This window comes from Pezoporus flaviventris, unplaced genomic scaffold (assembly GCF_033815535.1).
Source record: "Pezoporus flaviventris isolate CSIRO_AGI_PZ_B2104156 unplaced genomic scaffold, CSIRO_AGI_Pfla_v1 ptg000007l, whole genome shotgun sequence".
NCBI classification, from domain to species: Eukaryota; Metazoa; Chordata; class Aves; order Psittaciformes; family Psittacidae; genus Pezoporus; species Pezoporus flaviventris.
Window position 1 is genome coordinate 62,050,705 of NW_026892555.1, and position 20,582 is coordinate 62,071,286.

At 38.7% G+C, this 20,582-nt stretch overlaps 1 protein-coding gene across 4 annotated transcripts in view; it reads left to right on the plus strand.

Annotated features, from left to right (window-relative positions):
* INVS (inversin) overlaps positions 1–20,582 on the plus strand; it is an 85,155-nt gene that overhangs the window by 61,232 nt on the left and 3,341 nt on the right. For all 4 annotated transcript variants that reach the window (XM_061448967.1, XM_061448968.1, XM_061448969.1 and 1 more), the window contains 5 exons: positions 2,859–3,071; positions 9,294–9,595; positions 12,982–13,783; positions 18,867–19,099; positions 20,029–20,109. In XM_061448967.1, the coding sequence (XP_061304951.1) occupies positions 2,859–3,071; positions 9,294–9,595; positions 12,982–13,783; positions 18,867–19,099; positions 20,029–20,109 (1,631 nt within the window). The remainder of the gene's footprint in view (positions 1–2,858; positions 3,072–9,293; positions 9,596–12,981; positions 13,784–18,866; positions 19,100–20,028; positions 20,110–20,582) is intronic.

Genomic DNA, 20,582 nt, shown 5'->3' on the forward strand with positions numbered 1-20,582 from the left:
TACTATTAGCAGAAATGTATAATGCCTTTTTTACAGTAGATGAACCCCTCATAATTATAAATAAAATTATGATCAGTATATGAATGTGAATATTTCAGTATATAAATGTGAATATTTCAACATTTTAAACATTTTAAATAACTCAAGGATTTTAAACCCTTCTATTTTAGTGCTAAATTCGAGTCTTCCATACTTATCCCAGTTTTAATTGCTTTCTTCCCTCATCATTTCTGTTTTGTTCTCTACTCTAAACCACTGAGATCTCTCTTCCTTTTCTATTCTTGTTTTTTTTAATTGAGAAACACAAATGAAAGTATAAGTAGTTCCTAATTATGTAGTGTCAATGGTCTCTTTAGTTATTTTTGACAGAAAATTAAATAAATAGTTGTAATTAAATTACTTTTCATAAGTAAGATTAAAGGCCACTATTTTGCCAGAAAGGAGGCTGCTATTTTCTTCACTTTGTACAAATGTTCTAATGACGTTCAAATGTCAGGAAAAGACCTTAGCTGTGGTTTTACTATAGTCATCCAGTTAGTATCTGTTTTTGTTTCCCTTCTGGCATTAATATATATTTTTACGTATAAATTTACATTATTCAAGATATAACTAGCAGTATTCCAAATGTCAGTCCTTAAGCACTATTTCACGTGCAGAACAAAACAGATTCCAAATATTTCTAGATGAAAGAATTTTTAAATAGAATAAATGTATATATATTGTATGTCAGAAATGCACAGTTGACTTTTAATAAGCATCTACAAATTCTTGTTTTATTTTTAAGAGATCGGAAGCTTGGAAAATGGAAAAATCAAGATGAGTGTTGTAAGAGAGTAAAAATAACCTTATATATATGGTTCCTCTGTAATTTAAGGAAATTGGTTTTTAATCAGTAACAATTTCACCAGATAGTAAAGTTTTTCAAGTATAACTATAGAAAGAAGCTTCCCTTCTTCACTTTCTTAGAGTGCAACATGAAATACCAGTTCAAAATTCCAACATAGTAGTTAAAACTAAATAGTTTTCGGAAAAGACGGAGCTGAGATTGCATCTAGGATTTTAAGCTGCCCGCTTGCTTGCAGGTACGCAATCAAGTGCCAGTCTGTAGAGTGGTAGGTTTGTTGTTCTTGGCAAATTTATTTCATAATCCAACTTGACATCCAGGGCGCATGACAGGCTAGCTGCTGCTTGACCAACTACGTGCTAAATTACGTATATAACAGCTGTTGGCTGATGTCTTCTTTGCATGTTTTCCTGTCAACCAAGCTTGATTAAAAAGCTGTCTGCTTTAGAGATAACCAGTGGAAAAGAAAATTCATAACAGGCTTTGAACTGAGGCAGCAGAGAAATGGCTCATTGTAAGGGGCACATGTGAGCAGCCCTGAATGGGAGGTGTCCAGTCATACAAACCCGTACTCAGATTTGATTTGAGTAACTTTTTTGCTTTCAGAGTTAGCTACAATGGGGTTAGAGAATCTACATTTAAAAATACAGTCTTTATAAGTGATAAATGCTCCATCCCTGGCAGTGTTCAAGGCCAGGCTGGACAGAGTCTCAGGTGACATGGTCTAGTGTGAGGTGTCCCTGCCCATGGCAGGGGGGTTGGAGCTAGATGATCTTAAGGTCCTTTCCAACCCTAACTGTTCTATGATTCTGTGACTGGGATCAGTAATATAATACATTGTCTTGGCACACACATGCTGAGTAACATGTGGGTAAAGTTTATTTTAGTATCTTTTGTGTCTTTAATTAAAATTTTCAAAACCGGTTATAATTTTAAAATGTGATTTTCTGAAAGGATGTCCCTCCTGAAGCTCCCATTATTCAGTTATCAAAAATCTGTATCTCTTTAAATGCTATCAGCAGCACACCTTGACATACAAATCTTCATGTTATGTCATTGCCTTTATTCCTGCAGACACTTTAGTTCAGATACTGTTAATCCTTCCATCAAATCATTGCTGCGTGGCAAGTCCAATTCTGCTTTCTGTCTGGTTTTCTTTGCTTACCAGCATTGTGTCCTAGCAAGTTACCATCAAGAGGAGCCCTAATTTTCACAGTCGCATGCATTGACACTTGCTATTTAATAGTCTTGTATTATTTGGTCTCGGTTATGGTTTGTGAATGATGATTTTCAGTCAGTAAATGTCTTTGCCTAATGTTTCAGTGTTGGTGAGGGAGGTATGTAAATTTTTTTTCCTGTGGTGACAATGGGAAATTTGGGAATTATTTTTAAAAGGGGTTAGGCATCTTTGACACTATTAAAAACCAAAGTATTTAATATTTTTAGCACCTGTATCCATTTGAAAACAGACATAAGTCTTCCTAGTGGTCTTTCTGCTTGGTCAGTCATACTGTCCTTAGTCTTTCTTATAGAAGCTAAGCCACATTTGACAGTAAATCTCTAGAACTGAAATTCATATAGGAGTAGCACAAAAAATGTTTTAACTTGCATTTTGTTTAGTTTATATTTCTCTATGAGAACCTCAGTAACACCTTTGTAAGACTGCTTGCCTAAAGCAGTTAATGCTATGTGTTGGGCTTTGGAGGATTTTGATCCAATATAGCATGTAGTCTGCCTCCTCCCCTCCCCACTTCTTTTTATATTAGGAGACTAAAGTAAGCCTTAAACATAGTCACAGTGTGTAGAATGAGTAAGACAGGAAAAAAGTATTAAAAATTTAGTAAAACAGCCTGTGTTAAACAGATGAAGACAGATTCAAAAACCATTGTTTAATCTGTCTTCATACAAGAAGGTCCCTTATTATGAAATGTGGATTAAGTAAATGCACATTATGGTTAGAATGCTACTTCAATGATAATGGTTGTGGGTTTGTCTTGTTTTGCTTGTTTTCTAGATACACTCCACTTGATTATGCCTTGCTTGGTGAACACCATGAAGTGATTCAGTTCATGTTAGAACATGGGGCTCTGTCTATAGCTGCCATACAGGACATTGCTGCTTTCAAAATTCAAGCTGTCTACAAAGGATACAAAGTTAGAAAGGCTTTTCAAGAGAGGAAGAATCTTCTAATGAAACATGAACAGCTGAGAAAAGATGCTGCTGCCAAGTAAGTCTGAGACTTGAAATCTACTCTGGCAAATAGATATTTGTCATGAGTTTGTGTATATATCAGTGTATGATTTTGTCTGTTACTCATCATCAGCTCTTATTCCTTTGAGTAAAATTCATGAAACTGTAGATGATAGATGGCGTATAATGGACTTTTTTCCATACACCTATAGATGGAAATTATTTTCCAGATAATCCCAGATTAAATAATAAGCTTTATATATTATAGAAGAACAGGGCAAAATATCAAAAGCTGAGAAATTAGCAAGTTAGCATCCACAAATCTTTACTTGATATTTTGTATGGTGATAAAAAGGCTTGGAAAACATTTATCACTCTAAGGTAATGGAAATAATTATTGACCTATGAAGTATTTTATATTAATTTTGAAAAGAAATTAATAATTAAATGAAGGAAAAAAAAGAAAGAACAAGCAAGAAAAGCCCGGTTTAATAAGGCTTACCTTACTGTTTCACATGAGAGGTTGTGCTTTGCTAGCAAACTGAACTCCCGGATTTTATTTTCAACTTCTGTTTTGGCAGTATCATTCTCTGCACTTACAATTTCTGCTCTTGAATTAGAGAGTTACCATGAAATCATTGTATTAGATTCTAGATAACTAACTTACACAATTGAAATAGTTACTTGTAAGAGTGTAGGTTCTGACTGAGTTTCTACCCTGTTTACATGAGCTGATAGTAGTAAAGTGGTGAAATTCTAAAATCAGAAGGTACATAAATGATCATCAAAATACTTCAGTTGCTCTGGTTTTATCCTTCAAGAATATTATATGAAGAAGAACAAATTAGCACCTGGTTTCTCATGATGAAATCTGATTCCAGAATAAAAAAAAACATAACAATCTGAAAATATTTCTGCATTATTTTGTAGTATTATTTCTGTAGAGAGGTCAAGTGAATAAGCACACAGAATAATCATTGCACCTAGAGATCTTTTTGTTGTATTTGTCTGTCATAGACAAAGTCAGCTTCACTGTGCTCTATTTCAATTTTTTGTATCTTGATGTTCTGCCTAACTGTCCAGTTTGACCTTCATTGGGTTTGAGTGCTACTACTGTACTGTTCAGTAGTTTTTAATGCCCAGAAAGAACCAAAACTAGAAATCTCATCTGAGTAACTGCTTGCAGAGTCTTTAGATGCTAAAGTTGTAACTTGCAGCCCTCCTACTATTTGTCTTTTTTGCTGAAGTCAGTAGAATTCAAACTCATGCATGGAGAAGCTGCCTTTGAAAATATCCCCAATATCTTCTGTGTTTCTTTTTAGTTTGGAAAACTCTGTTTCTTGCTGTATGGTCACAACTGACTACCAAATGAGGTAGCTTTATTCTTTATGATGACAGTAATTTGTAAAAGAATCTGTGCTACCCATTTAGAAGGTAAAACGAAGAAGGATTGCCTCATGGAAATTTGGAGGTGCTGTTACAATTATTTTCCTCTGTGAGTTTCTGATGTACTTTCTGAAACTTACTAAGCTGTTGTTGATTTGTTTGAAAACAATAGAAACAAAGTCTGCGTACCAAATACCATAAAAATAGAATTAAAATACAATTGGAGTGTACAAGCAAATCAAGTTGTCACATAACAAATTTTATTTAATTGCAGTTTTATGATCTGTAATAAACTGAAGGGACATTATGTTGTCATCATTCTGCGTACCCATCTGTGCGTTCCACAGCTAAAATTGGCCAGGGTGTTGCTACATACAAAAACCTAATATCCCTACTGATGTTTAAAAATCTGCTCTCCAGATAAAAGTAGAAGATATGTGGGAATCCAGAATGCTGGTGAACTCCTAGATTGAGCACCCCACACACACACTATTTCAGTGCATGTATTTAAAACTTGCTTTGTAATATGTTAGAGAGACTCACTGATATAAATCATTCCTAAGTCTGCATGGGTTTAATCTGTTGGGCTTTCTTCCTTAACGAAAAGTCAACCAACATCACATACCTGTATTATTTTCTGGTAAAGTTACATTGACTGTGTTAAATGCTTGTGAAATATTTCTGTACAAACATATTCACCCATGTTAAACAAACCTATGTCAAAGAAATGGTAATTTATAAAATGAAGCTTGATTCAGAGCAAAACAGCATGCACACTATTATGTCACTGAGCAAACAGACATATCAGGAGACCAATTTGGGTAAGCAGGGGAGCCATGATAGATCTCAGATGCAAAAGGGCAGTATACAGAAGGTGAAAGCAGGGATGGGCTGCAAAGGAAAAATGTGAAAACATTGCTTGGGCATGTAGGGATGGTGTCAAAAAAGCCAAAACTCAAATGGAGTTGAGGCTTTGAAGGGATGTCACAGGAAATAAGGTGAGCTTCTGCCCCTACATTAATATTAAAAGGTGAGCAAAGAAAATGTGGACCTATTGCTTGAATGGTGCAAATGACTTAGTGACAACAGACAGGTATGGCAGAAATACTCAATGCTTTCTTTTTCTCAGTCTTCACCAAGAATGTCTCCTAGGCCTCTGTGCTTAGGGAAGTGGTTCAAGGAGAAGAGCTGTCAGCTGTAAATCAGGATTAAGTCAGGGATCACTTGAGAGAACTCAGCCCAGACAAGTCCATGGAACCAGATGGGTTGCATCCAGCCGTGCTGAGAGAACTAACGGATGTCCTTAAAAGGCCACTTTCCAACATCTTTGAAAGGTCACAGAAGCCAGGGAAGGGTCCTCAATGACTGGAGGAAAGCAGATGTTGCACCCAACTTCAAAAAGGACCAAAACACACATCTTGTAAAAGGAAGAGCAAAGAAAGGGTTGCTCCATGACTGATACTAAGAAGTCTGAAGTGTTCTATGTCTTTTTTGTTTCAGTCTTTGTTAAATGTCAAATGATGCCCATTAGCAAGTGAAATCACACTAGTAACAAATGGCAGCAATGCAAGATAAAATACTGAAACAGTTCAGAGATTAGTGGATGAGTGAGGTGCTTTCAGATCAGCTTAGCCTGAGAAAGCTCATCGTGAGTTGTTTAGAAAATTGGGCAATATAATCTTAAAATGGTTACCCTTAAAAACTTTAGGAGGACTGATGGGATTGGAGAATCAAGGGCCACTTAAAGCAGCTTGCCCAGGACCATGTCCAGTCATGTTTTGAGTGTCTATGCAAATGGAGACTCCACAACCTCTGTAGGCAACCTGTTCCAGTGTTTGACCACCCTCACGGTAAAAAAAATGTGTTTTCTTGTGTTCAGGTAGGATTTAATGAATTTTAATTTATGCTTACTGCCTGCTGTGGGTGATACTGAGAACAGTCTGGCTCCACGTTCTTCGTTCCCTCTCATCAGATATTTATAGACATAGATGAGATTCCCCTCAGAGCCTTCTCTTGTCCAAGCTGAATAGTCCCAGCCTTCTCAGCCTCTTCTCATATGAAAGATGCTCCAGTCCCTTAGGGTGGAAAACATCAAAATGCAGAAGACTGTAAGCATATTGAAGACTAAATTAGAAATATGAATGGTGTTAAAATACATATGAGAAATGATTGAGGAAAAAACAGGTAGCTAGGTAAGGACAATGGAGTGCTCTACACGTTTGGGAAGATCAGTCAACACAGGAATACTGGTCAGAAACTGTCTCTTAGTATTTTTATTAAGAACTATCTGTTAAAGATCGTAGTGGATCAGAAGCTGAATGTGTCGTGATTCAAAAGTGTTATGCTTCTAAAAACAAGCATCATGCTAAATCATATAGCCGAAGGCAGCTGTTTATCCAGCATGAAATATAACTCCTCTTGGTCCAGATAAAGCTTCAGCAATAGTAGGACCATACCTGGAGATTTATTTTCAGTTACGATTTTTGAAGTAACTGTTTCTTGCAAGGACAACTTCAAAAATGCTCTCCAGGCACATGGAGATGTTCTAAATTTAAAACAGAGTAGATAGATACAGAAAGCACAGTGTTCTTAACAGAATAGAAGAGGTTGGCTTCCTTTTAGCAGGATCAAAATTCAGAGCATCTCTGTGTCTTCACAAGTGCGTGAGGCTGAAACTGTTCCTTTCCATCTGCTAAAGTCTCAGTTTCGATTCACTTTTGTAATGAAATACAAATTTATGACCATTCAGAACAAAATCCTGTTGCAATTATAGTGGAAAATGTTGGGCTGCCAGGTCTGTTATCACTATCAAGCCGTAGTTGTCTAATTTGAGAGCCCAGATTTGGATCTTGTTGTATAGCTAGAATCTCCCAAAAATAAATGAGAACCCTTAAAACAGGAATTTTTCTCCTCCTTTACTTCTCCATCAAACCTAGTCTCTCAAGTCAGACAACAGCAAAACTTGGAAATTTTCATTTGAAAGATATGTTTCATTGTGACACAAACTGAATTTCTGAGTAAATAAAAAGCACAAGGGGAGGTTCGTAAGTATTCAGGAATCTGTTAATTGACTAAGCTGTTGTGTGACAATTACCATGATAGGCTATGAATAAGGAGCTTTGAAATCCCTTCCATTTATTATTTCTTCAGTTTAATCTGAAAAACCAGCACACAAGGAAGACCTTTTTATAAGAAAAATCCCCTTTTGCTTCTTGTGAATTTCTGGTCCTGTGTCATTTCAATAACTTTACAATCGGTGTGTCACTGAAGTTACTGTTTTGAGTTAATCTGCTCATCCAAAGAGTCAGGTCACTCTGGGCTGATTGTGTATTGCACAATGCGTCTCACACTTTCTTTTTAAATACCCTACTGGAGCATGCTGTTAACAGGCTGCTTGATTCTTGTAGGAAATGACTATTCTGTGAATAGTAAGATCTGATTCATCAGCTCAAATGGCAGAGTAATGGCGGTGAGATCCATACTGTATGTACACAGTCCAGACATCCCCATGTAGCCCAGTTGTGGAATGCTGACATGATTTGAAACTAGCCACGTTTTTCCATGCCAGAGGGAATACTGAACCTCAGGCTGCTGGGAGAGTATTTTTTAGATCAATTAACAGCTTTTCAGGTGCAAAGTTCGATCAGCTGATTCTGCAGAGCGTACTTCATAAGATAGTACTGACAGATAAAGTTAAGCCTTCTCCCTGGCAGCTCACGCTGAAATGACATATACTGGCATTGATACAACTCACAGGAACTGAGGATGGCATGCTGCATAACTAACCTGTCATATGCTGTGCTGTGAGCTAATGTGTCAACAGTCTGCAAACTGTGTTATAGCGTTGGAAGCAAGTTAAAATACCAGGCAGCGACATGATACGACATTTATCACCTGTCCATTCCAACAGGAAAAATGTCACTTCATCTTACAACCAGTGCTTAATTTGCAAAACTAAGTTCAGTGGTAGGTAGGTAACGTTTGCTATGTGCTATTGCGTTTATTCTGCTTTGTAGGAGAAGAATTTAAAAGCTAAAGTGCAATGATATCTCACTGTATTTAAAAATAGGCTGTAAAACTTTATTCAAGAGATGCGCCTTTCCTAACCTTGTCCAAAATTCTTCTTTTTATCTACACTATTTAAGGGATGCATGACTTCTTTCATTTTGAAAACCAAATATCGTAATTGTAATGGCATACTACGGGCACACAAGTTTTTAATTCACATCTCATACTTTCAGTATTTATCATTTGTATAATGTATAATCTGTTTATATGCATTAAGTTATCTGCCAATGATAAATACATAGGAGCAAGTTAGTATCAGTAGCTAGTTTGAAATTGGTTTATAATTATCTGAATTAATTATGACACAGATAAGTATGAAAAATAATTTTCAAAGAGATGATGTCTTTTACTGGTTTTCTGGTTTTCACATACAGTGCATTGCATAACTACGTATATGAAAGCATTGTTCATTACTAATGAAAAACATAGTTATTAGTATCATATTGCTTGTCTTCTGTCACCTTTTCAAAATCCTGCTTTAAGCTTTTGTATATTTATAAAAACACTAAATTTCATTGTTTTCAATAAGGGAGTGCTGTAAAATCAGCTTAAACCACTGCAAACTGAACAGGCAGCTGCCTAATAAGGACTTAAGCTTCATTAGGCTGTAGCTGCAAGTCAGTTGTTATTTCAGATCAAGTTAAGACACTTCAATACAATAGGTGTCCCTTTCTCACAAAAAAGGTGTTATCCTCAGGGTTTTGTTGTGGCAGTGTCAAGTTTCTAGAAAGCAATGTGTTCAAGTTAGATACATGCTCCCAAGATTTTGTCTTTGGAATTCTTATGGTATTGACTATAATTACAGGAAACGTGAAGAGGAAAGTAAAAGAAAAGAGGCCAAGCTACAGAATGGGATGCAGAACGTGGAAGAAAACAGGCTTCGAGTACAACAGAATGCTGTAAATCGAGAGGAGACTACCAGCAACTCACAGTTACCTAACAAACCCATTGATACACAGAGTAAGAGATCTCTGTCCCTCAGTGGTTCACAAATTCAACTAGGGAGAAACAGTAGAGGTTCACCTAAAGCTTGTCACAACAAAGGAACACCAAAGGAGAGTTGCCTGTCAGCCAAACCTCAGAGTGAAGGTCATAAAATCAGGAAAGGTTTGTAAGCTTTTTAAATTGTCCTGATTATCCTTCTTGTCCCTGTGTGGGGTGTTTTATGCATAGGACTTGTTTCATCTTTCTAGCATTTCTTATTCTTTCATCATTTAAGCAATTCATATATGGTAGGAGTAAGATACAGATTCTTTTTATTGTGTGTGTTCTGTCATCTTAAGTAGTCAAAAATGCCAGCATATACAGTGTCTTTTAAATACCTAAAATATGTGAGAACAGGCTGTTGGGAGTTGTTCTATTAGTTGTATTATTAGGAGAAAATGAGATTAAAGATATTTTGGCATATCTATGGGATACTTGAAGAGTGCTAATGGAGAAATGGTAATTCTTGTTTTTAAATGAGGTTGAAATGAGGATAAAATTGTTCTAAGTGACATCTCTAGCATACAGAGAGAGCTGTTCAGTCTGCTTCATTCTCCATGTCAGGGTTCTCCTATGATTAGTCTCTGAAGTCCCCTTGTTGAGAACACTCTAGGGTATTTTTTGAGAAGTGAAACTGTTTTTAGAAATTGTACTATGAAGCAGTGTGTCAGAGGTGCCCTGCTGCACTCTTGTATTCTGTCTTTAAATGCATCATCAATTTATCGTCGTTTCTTGTTATTTTTGTGAGATAGTGAACATAATGAGGAAAAATTGATAAGTATGGAAAAAAGGGAAATGGGAAAGAGAGATCTGGGGAGGTTTACAACAGTGAAGGGCAGGAAGAAAAGAAGGAGAAGTACAAAGAAACTATAAAAGAGGAACAAGCAGCCTTTTCTTTTACTGACTCCATGTATCCATTCTTAGCCAGAATCTTCCACTGATTATGACAATGGAAACTTGCATCAGTCAGACTCTCACTGGTTCTGGACCAAATACAATAGTTTTGCAGAGAGAATGACCTGAGGAAGTAGGTAGTATGTAGTCCATGGGAAACAGGGGCTATAGAGTCAAACTGACTACAGAGATCAGGACAGAATTTGCCAAATTTTCTGTGAAGTATTCTATTATTGATACTTGTATTTGGAAAACTGCATTTATGTTCAGTTGGGTACGCTACCCTTTACAGTAACCTAGGGAATTCAAACCAGCAGCAAATGCCACCAGCGTCTAGCTTGGACTTTTGATTGAAGGCTGCCCTGAAGATGGAGATTTCCTGATGTAGCTATGCCAGAATAATTTTTCCATGGTGATGGTTCTACAAGTAAAATTTTAAAATCATATAGGCTATTGCCTGGAGGTTTTTTTATTTTCAATATGTCTTTAAAAGCAGAATATAATTTCTGCAAGCAGTAGAATTTTAAGTAGAAAATTCTTTCTGTTATTTACTATCTTTCTTCACCATGTTGGATGTGACAGCAAAACTCTTCTTCTGAAATACATGTCTACTTCTCCTACAAGACCAGTTTACTTTCAGATTGTAAAGAAAGGCCCCTCTTGCCCAGTCCAAAAAGCCTATGTTTGAAATAAAATACTATGCCATTTTTAGGCATGCATTCTCTTTTTGCTATTGAAATGATGCCAAGAAAGCTGATGCAGCAAGGATCAAATCATGAAGTTCTTTAATCAGTTCTCATTAAGTGTTTTAATCAGTCCTCTTGTGACCAAAAATTTAATGGATTTCATTGGACATTTTATTGGAATTAAATATAAATTTAGATCCTGTGGGCTGTGGAAACTATGATTTAATTGGTGGGGTTTTCTGATCTGTTCTTCACGGAGAAATCCTCTTTCCTATTTATGTTATCTCATTTGCCTTAGCTGTAGTACAAACAGGTAAGTTCTTTTTTTTTGTGCTCTGTACTTGCTATTGCTTGGTCTTTCTATCTAAGAAAGTTTCTATCAACCTTAAAAGATGAGCTAGAACACTTAAATCATAGGCTTTTTCCATTATCGAGTTACCCAGTTGTTCAGGTTGAGAAGTTCTGCACATACTACTTCAGTGTGTTATGGTTAAAGTAAAAAAGCTTTCTACATGGTGGACGTGCAAACCAGGCAGCGAGTGTTGGTGAATTCAGAATGACAAGGCTTTTCTTTTAAAGCTTTGTCCTTTTTCCTTATTGAGAGAACAACAGTGCTGTAAACTTCGTATGTTTGAGCTGACTGTCAGCCCTATGCCCGTTTTATTGATGGCACTGGCAGTTTCTGATTTGGCTTCTCTAGGAGTTGGATTATGCCCTTGGAAATCTTGGCATCAGAAGGCACGTTGATTTTAAATTGTCTATTCCCCAGGTGTAATGCAAGAGAGAGTGAATTCCCTTCTCCATTCTGAGCAGTTACAACAATAGCTCAATATAGAAAAGAAAAAAATAATTACATTAATAATAGATTAAAATAATAGATTAGTTTTTTTTCCCGTCCCAGAACATAGAGGGCTATCTACACATATGCTAATCATGTGTAAGTTAGAGTAGCCTTTCAGCCCACACTGACTTGTCACTATGATAAATCTTCTTTGTTGGAGACATCATTGATGATAATCTTTAGTTTCCTTTGTATAATCTGATAATGTGCCATATTGTGTTACCCAGTCAAAAGTATCCTGACAGGCTGCAGTGGGGATAAATATAGCATGGTTTCTCCAGGTTTTGGATGATCCAGCAGATTTTCTGTGATTCTGGTATATCAGAGGTCTCTTCTTTTTTCTGTCTTACCTACCCCTGAACAACCATTCTGTCTGTTACGTTTCATCCTGCCTGGCCTGTTTTCTCATTCTCCTGTTAGTTTCCAAACAGAATGGAAGGTGTATGGTAGATGGGAGATTTTCAGTTTTGGACTGAAGTCTGGCTTCCGAATCATCCTCGCAAGGGCATTTAGAAGCACTTATCTCACAGCAGCAAGGGAGAAACGGGAAGGACCGCCTAGTTTCATTTAGGATGTCAAGTACCGAGAAGCCAAGCAGTCTGGGTTTCCTGGGTCAGTGGGTTACCCAGTCTGTCACCACATGCCAGGATACAGGGTGGCTAGAGCAGAACTTCAGCAAATAAGCTTGAAACAGTGACAGTCTGTCACGGTATCTGCACTGGAATGAGCAGATGTGTTCATAGGGCTGCATTCCTGCACCACACTGTGAGCTGGTTTCTTTGGAGAACACCAGTATATTCAGGTAGGTGAAGAAACAGTTTTTCCCTGTGAACATTTTTTAGGCATCTAAGTCAAATGCATTGTAAGAAAGAAAAATACTTTGAGAACCAAAAGCAAATTAAGAAGTTTGGGACTGCACTGTTACAGGCAATCAGGTCCGCTCCTGATTCTTCCTGCTCACGTGTTTCTTCATTTTAGTAAAGCCCAGTGTGCCTCAAAGGTAACTCAGCAAAAAAGGGAAATAGAGAAAAAAACTACGTTTTGTTGGTTCAGAGGCTGAATGTTGGTTTCCATTTCTCTGTCTAAAGATTCACTGAGGAAACACACCAAAAGCAAGTCAAGTTGTGTCCATTTCCATTGTGACAAAGCAAAAGAGGAAACAAAAGTTGAAGTGAAACATCAGGTCACAGCTGCTACAGAACTGGATGGAGAAAAGCACAAATTGCACACTGTTGACACAACGGGTGCTTGTGTTCGGAGGAGCAGAAGGCATACTGCTGCTGCTTGTAGGACTGCCAGTGTTGGGGAAAAGCTAAGAGATCAAAGTCAGCCTGCATCTGGCAGCAGGGACCATTGTGAAGGAACGGCTGTGTTCTTCTGCAATGTCAGCTGTACTGGTGGAGTTGCGAGAAACTCGAAGCAATGTGAAGCTTCTTCCAAAAGCAAAAGGCATCAGCAGAAATGCAGAAATAAAGAGGTAAATGATGAACGATGTTCACCAGCTGGCTCTAGTAGACCAGGAAGTGCCAAAACAGTATTTGTAAACACCAGAAATGACAGTGTGCATGCTGTAGAACAAACTATGGGAAATAACGAGTTAGCAAAAAAGGCCTCCCCTTTATTGTCTGCTAAGGCAGAACGTATGGGAGCTGTGCCAAGAAACCCAGCAGCGTGTTCTGCTCCTGATGACAGTTTGATCTTGGAAAATACAGGCATAATTGGATCCAGGAATGCAGATGATCAATCATGTTCTGTCGCATGGCAAAGTACAAATATTGAACTGATCCCTTTAGAGATTCGAATGCAGATTATAGAAAAAGAAAGAAAAAGAAAAGAGCTGTTTCGGAAGAAGAACTATGCTGCTACAGTCATCCAGAGGACATGGAGAAGGTAAGACTGCTGTTTCAGTAGCTAGAGAAGAGTAAGATGTAAAGTAAATTAGCTTGTTGGCAAAGTGCTTTTATTTGGTCCTTTTGCTTACATTACCGGTGCTAAATAATGAATTTAATAATCTTTCACCAAGCAAGTGAAAGCAGGTTTCAGTCGCCTGGAATTACATTAGTAAGCTCATAAAAAGAACAAGGTAAGTGATGACTTTTAATCATTGAAGAAGTTATGAAACTTCTGTTTCAAGCACTGATATTTCTTCAGAGAGTGCAGATCAGAATTTGCCTAAGCCTGGAGTTCACTGCTCTTGTGTTCATTAGGAAACTTGCACATGGAGGGATACAGGGTTTTTCCTGAAAAGGTTTTTGTAGCCAGATCCTTCACCACCATTTACTGACACACTTGAAATTGTATTCTGACCTGACTTTCAATTGGGCAACCAAACTACAAAAGGTTTGGAAGCTTTGGAAGTTCATTGCCAAAACTTGAAGCTAACTTGAGTAACTTGATTGAGCAGGAATGACTGAAGAGGCAGACAGGAGAGAGTGAGATGTCCCAGCATTTGCTTTCCACAGCATTGTCCTGCTTTCATGAATGCTCTTTGTTTGCTATCTGTTCATCCAGCTCTGGGGTCCCCAGGACAAGAAAGACATGGACCTGTTGGAGCAACTCCAGAGAAGGGCCGTGAAAATGGTCAGAGGGCAGGAACATCTCTGCTATGAAAACAGGCTGAGAGAGTATGCTTGTTCAGCCTGAAGATAGAAAGCACAGGGGGGACCTGATTGTGCCTCCCTTGAAAGGGGGCTTATAAGAAAGATGGAATAAGACTTTTTACCAAGGCTTGTAGTGACAGGACAAGGGGGGACAGTTTTAAACTGGCAGACGGTAGGGTTAGATTGGACATAAAGGAGGAAGTCCTTTCATGATGAGGGTGGTGAGGCACTGATACAGGTTGCCTGGAGAAGATGGGGCTGCCTGATCCCTGGCAGTGTTCAAGGCCAGGTTGGATGGGGCTTGGAGCAACCTGGTTTAGTGGAAGGTGTCCCTGCCTATGGCAGGGGGTCGGAACTAAATGGTCTCTAAAGGTCCCCAAACCATTCTGTGGTTCTGTGCTTCTGCCCCATTACTTATACCCACACTGACCTGCAAAGCAAAGCAGCCACTTGTTTTCCCAGTGATCCACCACTTCTGCCTTCAACTCTCTCTGCTGCTTCCAGACACTATGCAAGCAGCTCAGTGCTGGCAGTGTTTTTGTTGGCCTTTTCTCATGTAAATGCCAATTTCTTGTCTTATGTGTTAAGGTCTTTTTAGATACCAAAAGCTACAGTCAGGAGTAGGTTAGGAGAGTATATCCATAAGTGATACTGTTGCTTCTGAAGGCTATGCTGTTTTCACTGAACAGCAAATTAAAATCCCCATAGAGGAGTAGACACATACCATATCTTTCAGTCAAAGCGTCAAAATATGTAGTGAGTGCCTGTGCAAATTTCCTCACAAGATCTGGGATCTAAAACCCTGTATTGAGCTAGCTTGCCTGTATAGAAATCTTTGTATTCCATTTACAGTTTTGACTAAAGATTGTGGATAGATCTTTCTGAACTATCCATCTGCTGGAACAGCAGTGGTGCTTTCTATCACTGAGCATGCACTCACAGCACTTCAGAAATTATGGGGATTAAAGATTGTTTAAATGACATTTGCTATTGTGAGAATTAATAAAGAAAAATAAACATACTTGCTCTGTTTGCAAAACTCCTATCACAGTATGCTAGAGATTGGAAGGGACCTCAAAAGATCATCTAGTCCAATCCCATGTTCTATAGTATATAGAACATTAACGTGGATCATAGATCTGCAAGACTGCAGGAGAGGTTAGTTTGGCTGTTCCTCCATTGCCATCTTGTTACATCTGTGGACAACGTACTGTTGCTAGACCTTTGCTGGAGTTCATCACATTTGCGGTGATATTAGAATGCATTTATTTCAGTGAATGTTTTGATGCAGAATGCAGAACAGTTTGATTGGCAGCAGTGCTGAGGTGAGGGCACACCGTTGTGAAGAGCTGTGCTTCCCTCCTGTCTTCTCTCTCCCAGGCCCACCAGTTCTGCTGTCTCTTCTGCTTACGCTTTAAGCTCAGCGTGAACTTTATTGCGTGAGTGTTTTGAAACCCACATGGATGATGGGAGCTGTGAAATCAGACCAGATTTCCTCCTCCCAATTTCCATGCTGTTATCGCATCAGTAGTTTTTATTTTTAAAAAGAAGATATTTCTGCTTCTCCCTCTGAAGCACAGTTCGTGTACATCCCAAAAAAGAATTGCTGTATTTTAGGATATGGATCCCAAGTCTGATGGTGGCATCTGCCTGCCAAGAAGTCATGGTTAAGCGTTTCCAGCTAGCTCACCCAGCATGTGCTGACTGTTACTATGATGTCAGTTATTCTGACTCTCCCTCTGAAATACCTGTTTTCCCACCCACTGTACACTGAATTATAGTTCTTACGCAGGTACTTACTGTGTGACCGTGGGTCCCACCCAGTCCTGTGTTTGTCTTTCAGGTCCAGGCTGGCACAGGTAAATAGCATGTACTTGTAGACAGCAATAGAATTACACATCGTTAATGTGTAATTCTGCGTTAGAGACATGTAGAGGTACATGCTTGTGTTCTGGCATTTCTCTTAATTAGGATTAAATACATTTGTCTCACTGCAAATTTTATAGTCATGATTTACTTCTTGAAAGTTTATTGAGAGCTGTGGTGAGCTGTAACACAATGGTACTGCTCTGCTTAAGTGTATGAAACTTGCCTTTCTTGGGAAAACGTTTCAATTCCCACAGTCCACACACTTTATAAATGTAGTCCTCAAAAGCCTGTGTTTAGGTGTGTGGATTGCCAAAGGTTAATTGTTTCTCCTGCTCACTGAGCCTTACACATTCTGTGTCTAGCTTGCTCTCATGGGGGACACTGAGGCCTGTACCATTCTCCAGAGTCCACAGTGAGTTGACAGAAGCTGGAAGTAAGTTGGTTGCTGTTACCGTTGCTCTCCTGTGGGAGTCATGCTATATTTTCTTGATGTTACTGCTATATGCATACTTTGAGCAGCAGTGGGTTTTAAGATTAGAACTTCTATAACAATGAATCTGAGTACCATTTGCCAGCTTTGCCACTCTGTACATGTATTCCACATATCTGCTGTGCAGTAGTTTTATTGACTAAGCACTGGCTGTTTTGTTAAGGCCCCACATCAGATTCATAAAGCATCAAACTTGGAGCCACTCTTCTTTTTTCTCACTAGGGTCAGAACAATCAGTTACAGGAGAGCTGAATTCTGAGAATGTGCCCATGCTCTAAAGATAACTGCCTACGTCATCTTGGTGTCAGAGCCTCGCAGTTGTTTTCTCGTTGCTAAAAACTACGAGAAGTTCTTCACAAACATGAAATTACAGCTGGGTGCAAAGGTGGAGTGCCTGTGACTGGGTCACTTCACCTATCAGCAAAGGCTTCTGGCAGCAATTACTGAATTCCAAGAGAACAGCTTAGTAGTCTTTTCTGCTCAAGTATAGAACAGTTCCCCAATTGTTTTTCCTGCAGCAGTAGTCACGTAACCCATCCCTAGCTCCAGTTACGTTAGCAAGTCACTGTAACTGTGCCCCCCTTCACTTTCTCTTCCTCTCTTACCCCATTGAGCAGTTCTAATTGACGTGTTACTTACCCAAACTGGATCCTTTTTTTTCCCTTCTGTCTTAATAACGCTTCTGTTCTGAATCCATACAATACTTTGCAGCTCACAGGCACTACAGGCCTTTATTGGTAAGCTGCAGTTGTTGCCGTATAACAGGACATGCCTGAATTCTGAAGCTCCACTAAATTAAGATTGAATATATTTGTCTCACCCAGCAAGTTTCACTGAGGGAATTTACTAAGCTTATTGAAAGTTTCAAATTACTGGGGCTCTGAGCATTATCATCCTCCTTTGGCATTCTGTTGCACTTTTATGTGCTCATTTTTCTGTATACGGCTGGTGGTTCGTTTGAAGTGTACAGTTTTTGTTGGCTTGTATATTTACACATTTCGTATCTGGTTGTGCTGCCTTTTGTTTTAACTGAGAACTTGTTGCAGATGGAGCAAGAGAACAAAATCGCCTCGTTCTCCCTCCTTCCTCATTCCTTCTAATGCGGCATCCAGTAGAAGCCTTTTCAAATGCCAGAGGGGATGATGCCCAATGTGTTTTGGCCAGTTACCCAACACTTACTTACAATTAATATTTTACAAGTGTTACTACTCCATGTTCATCTATGGCAGGTTTGTCCTGGGGAGATTCAGAGTTAATTGCTAGGCCAGTTAATGGACTCGCGAGTGTGAAATGCCAGTATCTGATTTAATACTTGTATCTGATTCAAGACAAAAAGCCAAACAACTCCTGGTCGCTGGTGCCATTAGGCATCAAAGTGGGAAGAAGGACAGATCATCTACTGCTGCCACGTGGAACAGGGCTGGGACTGTGTAAGATCAAAGCAGCCATGGCAAGGCTGGGTTGGGAGACAGAGCCTTTGAAGGGAAGGGGGAAAAGCAAAACTAGATTGCTGAAAAGATGAGGGGAGCACCTTTGGAGGAGGGAGGGAAAGCATCTCAGGTTTCCATAGAGGAAATGTGCAAGTTGAACCTGTAAGTAGATCTGGTTTGTCTCTTGCACTGACTGACTGAGCAAGTGGTAAAGCACATGGGAAAATTTGGTGTTACAGTTGAAATGAGAAAACAGTATTGTATTGATTAAATATGTATAGGTCTTGTCTTCTCCATGCTTTCTCTAAAGCAGTTGATACACTGATGTTGCAGTGCTGTAACTTTGGATACCTGTAATGCCAGATCTTTATTAACTGTGTGAATAACAGCTGTATCCAGAATTGAACCCAGCTCCTGCTTTTGCTTCTGAGCAAACATTTCTCATCCAAATGACTTCGCACATCAGTGGGAGTTCTGTTTTCCCAGTTAGCTCATGTAATCTACCATGTGAACTGATGTGTGGAAAGCACCAAAGTTAAAACAGGTCACCTAAAACAAGTGCTCTTCTCTTTTCTGCTTTCTAGTTACCAGCTAAGACAGGAGTTGTTCCAGCTTCTTAGTGCTAATCGGCAGTGCAAAGAAGATGAAGACAAATGGAGACAAGAGACAGCTGCCTTCTTCATTCGGGTTGCCTGGAAGAAACAGCTGAACCATAGCCTTCTGAAATCAGCTCCTTCATGTAAAAACCTGAAACCTGTAAATAAAACCGGCTCGGCCATAAAACCCAGCAAGCAGTCCATCCTGAAGCAGATATATGGTAACTTTGTCTTCACTCTGTTTTAAATAGCTACACTTTTATAACAGTGTATTCTTCCGTACACTCCTTACCTCATTGTTAGGGATTTCACGTATTTATTACAATTAGTCTGCATCTTGGGTGTCCTGGGTAATTGTGTGTCTGTTGCAGACTGAAAGAAAGAAACCCTCTGTGATTTAAACTGGCTGCTGCTAAAGCTGTTTGAATCACCACATAGCGTTACTCCACATAGCATGGATCTTGAGCAACCAAACAATTCTTTTGCCAGAGCTGTTACACTGGGGACAGCCGGCTCAATCAATCCATAGTGGCTGTCTGGAGCATGGTTTAAGCATGATTTTAAGCTTTATGGGGTTTATATTGTTTTTTAAATATTTCCATTTGAAGAATATGGTCTTGCTCCATGTTCATAACTTCCTTGTTTCAAGAGAACTGGTCTTTATTGGAAGAGCAAGATCAGCTTTTACGGTAGCACTGCACTATGCCTGAATGTGCATGGTGCAAAGGACTCCATCTTGCAGAAAGGGTAGCAGGAAAGCATTGATTTAAACCTTGAGTTTGCTTACAGTGTGGATCACTGATGAAGTAAGGATGTGCTAACTGTAGGTACTTTACTGGGTAGTAAGTTACTTCTATCTTGGCTCTGTAGTTTAGATGGCCAAAAAAAAAAAGATTACATAAATAAATAAAGCTAATTTTATTTAACTTTTTTTTTTATTTACTAGCAACTGCAAGATGTATTTTTTAGTTAAAGTTCAATTGTGGTTGTCACAATTTTCTGTCATAGAGAACATCCCCTGAGTTTCCTTATCATAAATGAGACTGATTTTAGAACAAAGCGATGCTGTAGCCTACTTAGTAGTTTCTAGCTATACATAACGTCATCTTTATGTGATTAAAAATGGAGCTGTTTTTATTGCTTGTTAAAGGACGTTCTCAGGAAGGCAAAGCGTATCAGCCAACACGACCTCCTTCCAAGCTGAAGCTTTCTGATGTACAGCTGGTCTCAGGTAGGACACCTACATTTTAAGAATACTATGTTGTATGTATGCATGTGAGATTGGTTTCATCTTGGAAAAGCAAAAATAATTGCTCAAGAACTGGGATCTCATGTCAAAGTATGTAACTGCTGCCAAGCTGTTAAGATTGCATGCTTTTTCTTTCACTACTGCTGGATTTACGTGAGCACTGCACTTTCATCCTTGTGTTGAATCATGTATATGAAAACCTGTTTTTATTGGGCTGCTACTAGGAAAGACCTTAACAGAATGGACTTGCAGAGTGACAAGCCAGGTAGCATTCACCTCTGGTTAAGATTACTTACAGCACAAATATTTACTAATCTTATAGAAGAGGTGGACTGCTACGTGTGCCAAGAATTTACACACCTGGCTGTTAGAAATACCTGGTTTAGTGCATAGATGAAAACTTGAAAATCCAAAGTTATTGATCTGGTCTCTGCCCTTCCTTTTAAAATGGTGTA